Source organism: Sorex araneus, chromosome 6 (genome assembly GCF_027595985.1).
Source record: "Sorex araneus isolate mSorAra2 chromosome 6, mSorAra2.pri, whole genome shotgun sequence".
Lineage (NCBI taxonomy): Eukaryota > Metazoa > Chordata > Mammalia > Eulipotyphla > Soricidae > Sorex > Sorex araneus.
Genome location: NC_073307.1, coordinates 2,619,420 through 2,627,554, shown reverse-complemented (window position 1 = coordinate 2,627,554; position 8,135 = coordinate 2,619,420). Strand labels below are relative to the sequence as shown.

The 8,135-nt window shown below is 50.9% G+C and overlaps 1 protein-coding gene across 1 annotated transcript in view; it reads right to left on the bottom strand.

Moving 5' to 3' along the window:
• The window catches only part of LOC129405594 (uncharacterized), a 91,039-nt gene extending 87,184 nt beyond the window's left edge, over positions 1-3,855 (bottom strand). Inside the window, exon 1 of the mRNA XM_055141885.1 lies at positions 3,700-3,855. Within this exon, the coding sequence (XP_054997860.1) occupies positions 3,700-3,855 (156 nt within the window). The remainder of the gene's footprint in view (positions 1-3,699) is intronic.
• Positions 3,856-8,135: the final 4,280 nt, after the last annotated feature.

The following is an 8,135-nucleotide window of genomic DNA, read 5'->3' as shown; positions in this document are numbered from 1 at the left end:
TTGATCTTCTGTGCTTGCATCATCAGGGGGCCTGCTGGTGCCCAGGGAACCAGCCGGGGGTTCAATCCGGTCAGCTGCCTGCAGACAATTCCCCTGGCCTCTCTACCGTCTCCACCAGGCTGCCTGCTGTCTCCTCAGGGTAGCTGCACAGACATAAAATTAGGGCGGCGTTTTAGTTAAATTTGTTTTTGATGGAATCACTGTGAGACAGACCCTCACAAGGCTGTCTGTGATTGGGCTTCAGTCATACAGTGCTCCAACACCCTCCCTCCACAGGGCACATTTCCCAGCACCATAGTCCCCAGGTTCCCTCCTTCCATCACCGCCTACACCACCCCTAGCCTCCCTCTCTCTCTCTCTCTCTCTCTCTCTCTCTCTCTCTCTCTCTCTCTCTCTCTCTCTCCAAATGGAACTTTTTTTTTTCAAGAGACTTTATATTGTTTTTAGCTGAAAGACTGATTATGAAAAGTTTTAACGAGGCAAAGAGAGAGCTACGGGTGTGGTTTATTGATGACAACACACCTCAAACCCAAGGCCCTGACTCAGTCTCTGACGCTGAAGAGAAAGGAAATAGAAAGTGCTCAGTGGGGACTACGGGGATTCCCTGGCCTTCAGTGATTCTTTAGGCTGAACAGTCAAGGGAATTTAAAGCAAATGCTGTGCTGTGTCGAGACTCTGGGGGAAGCGCTGCTGTACGGCTGATGAAGGTTAGTTTAGGGACTGTGGCTCTGCCGTGTAGAGCAATAGTTGTAAGAGTGAGCTAGAAGTGCCTTTCCCCTTCATCTAAAAGTGTTGATTTCTGGGCCAGGGGTGTGGTTCAGAGGCAGATCGAGCACTGCCTTAGATTTGTGAGGCCCTGGGTTCAATCCCCGGCACTTCACAAAATCTGGAAAAAACCCAAGTGCCCGGGAACAGATGACTGGTTAAATAAACTCTGGTACATTTACACAATGGAATACTATGCAGCGGTTAGAAAAGATGAAGTCATGAAATTTGCATGTAAGTGGATCAACACGGAAAGTATCATGTTGAGTGAAATGAGTCAGAAAGAGAGACAGACATAGAAAGATCGCACTCATCTGTGGAATATAAAGTAACAGAATGGGAGACTAACACCCAAGAGTAGTAGAGATAAGGACCAGGAGGTTTACTTCACGGCTTGGAAGCCGGCCTCACGCACTGGGGGAAAAGGCAGCTCAGACAGAGAAGGGAACACCAAGTAAAGGGAGGACCCATTTGGGTTGGGAGGTGTGTGCCAAACGTAGACTATAGATCAAACACAATGGCCACTCAATGCCTCTATTGCAAACCACAACACCCAAAAGGAGAGACAGAGCAAAAGGGAATGCCCTGCCACAGAGGTGGGGTGGGGATGGGGGACAGGGTGGGGTTGGTGGGAGGGATGCTGGGATCATTGGTAGTGGAAAATGGGCACTGGTGGAGGGATGGACACTCGACCATTGTATGACTGAAATGCAAGCATGAAAGTTTGTAGGTCTGTAACTGTACCTCATGGTGATTCACCAATTAAAAAAAGTGGGTTAAATTTTTCTGATACTTTTTATATGACATTTGAAATGATCCTGTGGATTTTTACTGTATTTTTAATACATTACTATAACTCTTAAAAAATTTCTGGCACTTCAGGCAAAAATGTATTCATTTTCCGGGCCAGAACGATAGCACAGCAGGCAGGGAGTTTGCCTTATACATGGCTGAGCTGAGTTCAATTCCTGCATTCTATATGGTTCCCCGAGCACCGCCAGGAGTAATTCCTGAGTGCAGAGCCATAAGTAAGCCCTGAGCATTGCGGGGTATGACCTAAAAAGAAAAAAAAAAGGAAAATGTATTAGTTTTCCAAACAAAAATTTTCAGGAATGTGTTTGTGATTTCAAGACGTTTTTACCCTACTTTGGTTTTCTGTGGGAAAGAATAATTCCTTTTTTCCCAACTAGAGTTAAAAATAGTTACAGTCAAGAGAGTGGTTTTGTGAAACTTTCACAAAATGTAGTCTCTAACAATAAATTAGGAACTGTATATTTCTGCAGTCGAATCGCATCAACTCAAAATTATAAAATACATCATTACTGGAGCCCACCTGGATGAGCTGACAACTGTGTGCTGTGTTTCCAGTTCCCTAAAACATTTTAATCGCAGGATCTCACACACTTCAGAAACAATAGAAAGTCGTAACAATGGGAAGGACCTAAAAGACTTATACCTGATTATAATTTCAGATTCAGCAAGCGCCTCCGTGAGCTCCATTTTCTATAAAGCACAGCAGGAGAACTGGTTCCTGTCTTCCAGATAAACCTGTGCACAGCACACCACTGTCAAGGCCTTTACTTCTTCACAAAAGCAAAGCACGAGAAGTTGCTATTTGGAACACAGGTGGCTAAAGGAAAGCTCAACGTCTGTGGCATCTCACCTTCTATATTATATGTGGTCAGTGGACAATTTTTTTTTTTTTTTGCTTTTTGGGTCACACCCAGTGATGCATAGGGGTTACTCCTGGCTCATGCACTTAGGAATTATTCCTGGCGGTGCTCAGGAGACCATATAGGATGCAGGAATTGAACCCAGGAGGAGCTTGCTTTTAAGTCTCTGGATGTTGGCGGTTGATGGGATTACACACACCTGGGTTCTCCTAGGTTCCTTTGTACCTTCATGCATGAGGCTTGTCCGAACCTGTGGAGAGGGGCCTTGAGCATGGCTGTGGCTAGGTTCCCATGGTCTTTGGCTGCTGGGAGCTCTGCTCGGGGCGGGGAGGGAAGCTGGAGCCCATCCCCTCTGAGAGGTCCTGGGGAAGACAGCCAGGCGTGCAGGCAAGAGACTCTCTGCCATTTATATAAACTTAAAATTTCACCAATAATTTCTCAACTTTATAATGTTCATTAAACATGTGCCATATGCAAATCTAAGTGAAGAAAATGTAGGAAGGGAAGAAAGTGAGGAATCTTTGAGGCAATAAGAAGTTGTGCTTGGGTAGTAAAAATGACATCTGCACCCGTATGTTCATTGCAGCCCTGTTCACAATAGCCAGAATCTGGAAACAGAGTGCCTGAGAACAGACTGCTGGTTAAAGAAACTTTTGGTACATCTACACAATGGAATACTATGCAGCTGTTAGGAAAGATGAAGTCATGACATTGGCTTATAAGAGGATGGTCATGGAGAGCATCATGCTAAGTGAAATGAGTCAGAAAGAGAGGGACAGACATAGAAGAACCGCACTCATTTGTGGAATATAAAATAACATAATAGACACAAGGGCCAGGAAGATTGCTCCATAGTTGGAGGCCTGCCTTGTGAGCTGGGGGAGAAGGCAGCTGGGATAGAGAAGGGATCACTAAGTCAGTGATGGTTGGAGGGATCACTCCGGATGGGACATGCGTGCTGAAAGTAGATAAAGGGCCAAACGTGATGGCCTCTCACCCCAAAGTAGAGAGTATGGGGGAAATTGTCTGCCACAGAGGCAGGGGGAGGGGTGGGGGGACACTGGGGACATTGGTGGTGGAGAGTGTGCACTGGTGGAGGGATGGGTGTTTGATCATTGTATGACTGAAACTCAAACATGAAAATTTGTAACTATCTCACGGTGATTCAATATAGTAATAATAATAATAATAATAATAATAATAATAATAATAATAATAAAGAAATTGTGCTTGGGGCAGCCTGGAAATTAGCAGAAGGTACCAGTCTGCTTTTACTGCAGTACCAGAACATGGCCGAGGGTGGCTTCAGTAAATGGGGCTTATTTTCCTCCCACAGCGAGAGTGATGGAGGTTGGCCGCTGTTGGCCCCATTACCATGGTTCTCAGAGTCGTAGAGGCTGGGGGTCTTTGGCCCCATAACCCTGGTTCTCAGTACCGCAGAGGGTAGCGGGTCTTTGCAGCTTTTCATTCTGTCTTCAGTCCTTTGACGGCCGTTTCCTCTCCCGGGTGAGGACTCCAGTTTTTCGTTTGGCTCCTGTTGTGCAGGAAGGAGGCCTACGAGGGGGTCTGGCCACTCCGACCCCGTATTTAGGGCCTGTGGTCGCCACTCCCTGTGACGGTGGGAGGCAGCCCTGGCCCGGGAGTCACTGCTTACCACAGAGGGGAGATGCTGAGCAGTCTGACCGCGGCATGCGACTGGCCCCTGGACACAGCTTCTCTCGGAGAGGGAGGGGGAGGGAGAGGGAGTTGGTGGCAACATCTCGGAGAACTTTTTTGTTTTGTTCTGTTTTGTTTTCAGCCACATGCAGTGAGACTCAAGGGCCAATCCTGGCTCCGCCTCAGGAATTATCCTGGGGGTGCTGGAGGGACCACATGGGATGCCGGGATCACACCCGGGGCTCCCCATATTCCTGGGACATACCAGTAGGAAGTATTATTTTTAAGAATAACATTTGTGAGTTTTAAAATCTTTAGCAACCTGGTGAATACTCAGAAAGTCTTTCGAGGGACCAACGGGTGTGGAAATGCAGCTGATCTCGTCCTGTCTCCCAGCGTGGGAGTGACTCCCAAACACTGTGACTGCGGCAAAGTGCTCGGCTCCGCGTCTCCCAGCTTGGGAGTGACTCCCAAACACTGTGACTGCGGCAAAGTGCTCAGCTCCGCGTCTCCCAGCTTGGGAGTGACTCCCAAACACTGTGACTGCGGCAAAGTGCTCAGCTCCTCGTCTCCCAGCTACATTCTTCACCTCCTGCAGTATGCCCGAGGGTCTCGGCCACAGTGCTCTCCCGCTCAGAGAGTAACTCTCGCTGCTCTCCGCTGGCCTGGAAATGCTCCCCTCAGCCCGGAGGACCCTGTGGTGGCCGCTCCTCGGAGACGGGGCCACCCGCTGTCAGCGGGAACTCTGCACTACACACACAGTCACACACATGCACATACACACACCACACACACTGTACACACATACACACACATACACACACATACATACACATACCACACATATACACACCACACATACACACCACACACATACCGCACACACCTATACACACATACACACATACCACACACATATATACATCACACATACACCACACATACACACACCACACACCACACACATCACACATATATACATACATTAACACACCACACACAGACCACACATACACATACACACGCACATCACACATATATACACATACATACACACATATAAACACACAAATACACACACATACACACATATACATAAACACATATCACACACATATACACACCACACATATACCACACACACCTATACACACATACACACATACCACACACATATATACATCACACATACACCACACATACACACAGCACACACAGCACACACATCACACATATATACACACATAAACACACCACACACAGACCACACATACACATACACAAGCACATCACATATATATACACACATATGCACGCACATGCACACATATACACATGTACAGACATATACATGTACACACATACACACTACACACACACACACACACACGCACACGCGGTGGCCGGGCGTTGTGGCTACCAAGAGAGCAGCCCCCCCAGAGTGAGAGCCAAGCTCCCGCAGCGCCAGGCCAAGTCCTCTTGGTGCCCCTCCCTCCCGTGAGCTGTCGCGGCCACAGCCCTGGGAGGATTCCTGGTCCTACGTCGAACCTCTCTTTTCCTTAGTTGAACAAAAAAAGCAATCACTCAGTTTGTCTCTTAATTTACTGCTAAGACAGTCCCAAGTGGTGCTCGGGGCTCAGGCGGCCCCAGAGGTCAGTCGGCCCCTCGGGCTGGGCCTGCCCGGGCTGCGTCCCTCCCCTCGCGGTGGCACCCCTCTGTCCTCCCCTTTGGTGTCTGGGCGCACCTCACCACGCTCAGGGCCAGCCAGGGGTTCCCCAGCGGTGCTCAGGGCCGAGGGTGGCTCTGACTGAGGCCGGCTGCCCGGGGCAGGGCAGGCGCCTCCCGCTATCCTGCTGTCCTGCCCTCCGGCCCCAGCGTCTTCAGCTCTTCCTTCACGCGCTCACTCCGTCTCAGCACCCGTCCCCAAGTCACAGCTACTAAAGCTTCCAAACTTAAAAGGGGAAGACCCTTTTCGGGGTGGGGGCGTGCGGGGGAGTTCACTGGCCGGCCAGGGCTGCGGTCTGCTCAGGCCCTGTGGCTCTGGGCTACCTGGAACCGGTACACTCAGCCCCAGCTCCGCTGCTCCTTCGAAAGCCGCGTGGAAAGCCGGCCCAGGCCCCCGTGGCAGCTGGGGGCCAAGAGCTACCCAGGGACACTTGGCATGAAAGGTCTGTTACAAGGGGTGGTACAGGTGGGCGTCAGATACATACTCAATGCAGGTAAAGCGTGTTGAAGCATCACAGAGCTGGGCCCGCACTGTGGCCCTGAGGCGGAGTGGCTGCCCTAGGCGTGAAGCTGGCACACATGTGAGCAAGGACCCAGCAGCCCTGCCCTGTGACCCCCAGCGCTGCCCACGTGTGATCTCTGTGTGCAGTCTGCAGCTAACGTGAGAAACACAGGACCAAGCCCTTCAGGTCGATCAGACTGCCCGAAGGGCCAGCCTTCATTTTTTTAAATTATTATACATATATATTTCATTGAATCACCATGAGATACACAGTTACAAATTTATCCATGGTTGGGTTTCAGTCACACAATGTTCCGTCACCCGTCCTTTCACCAGTGTCCACTTCCCAGGACCAACACCCCCAGTTTCCCTCCCTCCCTGCCCCCAGCCTGTATCTATGGCAGGAATCTCTCTCTCTGCCTCTCTGTCTCTCTGTCTCTCTGTGTCTCTCTCTGTCTCTGTCTCTCTGTCTCTCTCTGTCTCTCTCTCTGTCTCTCTCTCTGTCTCTCTCTCATCCCCCATCCCCTTGGCCCTTACGGTTTGCAATGCCTGAACTGAAAGGTCGTCATGTTTGTCCCTTTGCCGCCTTCCAGCACTCAGTTCTCACCCAGATCGTTCCCAACTGCCATTGTCACAGTGGGGCCACCACTGCTTGTCAGGTGGGCAGCCTCCTCCCGTGCCTGTGCCCGTCGGGGAGTGAGCGGCAAGGCAAGTTAAAGCCCCAGAGAAGCAGAGAGCAGAGAGTGGGGACGGACACGCCTCTGTGACAGAATCCCACAGCGGAGGAGACTTAAGTGTCCCCAAATTTCATAAATCATCGCAGAAACAGCTTTAACCACCCACACAGATGATAACAAAACTTTGCCCGTCCGGGGTTGGGTTACGTTAGAAGGGGAGCCGCGCTGGGCAAGGTGCCGCCACACCCTACCTCTGCCAAAGGCGTGTTGGCACGCAGGAAAGTGGTTTCTGGAGGAGCTCTGAGGAGGAGGTTTGTGGAGAAACCGGACAGACCGGACGTGGCTGTTTTCTTGGAGGAGATGCAACATGTCTAGCAAGCAAGAAGTTACCTGTAGTACTCACAGCTACCCCTACACGTGCATGTGCATGCATGTGTGCGCTCGTGCACACACACACACACACACACACACACATGCCTGCAGTGATCCAGACTCCGTGTGCGTTTTTTCTTTTGGGTCAGAAAACAAGACCCCTCCGATAAGGGAGATCGCGTGCTCTCTAGCTGGACACAGCCCCCCTCCCCCGCCCCCGATAACTCAAGTGTTCGCCCCATCATAAGGAACTGGACGTGATCTCAGTCCTGCTGGAAAATGTAGGGGATAATGAAGCTGGAGTGCCGTATCCCTGTGACTCAATCGTTGGAGACAGAACCAGTCGTTCAAAGGGAGCTGGTGTGGCCGGAACATGCAGTTCACATGCGCCATCCCGGGTAGGAGACTCACAAGCGCGTCCCGCCTACTGTGAAATCTTAGTCCGGACCTTCCCTCTGGGGACTGGAGCTGCAGCCCAGCAGGTAGGCACTTGCCTTGCTCAAAGCAGACCGGGCTCACGGTCCCCTGAGCCTGTCGGGGGTGACTGCTGAGGGCTGAGCCGGGAGCAAACCCTGCGCACCGCCGGGCATGGCTCAGAAACAAACCGACAGAAAGATCCTTCCATCTAACGCGAGGTGTTTCTCCTTCGTTGCCGGTGATGCACAAACTGCAGTCAGTTCCCTGTGGCACAGTCGGCCGGGAAGGCCTCGTCCTCCTTCCTTCCCACACACGGCCCGGCTCCTGTGAGGGTTTCACACTGACCTC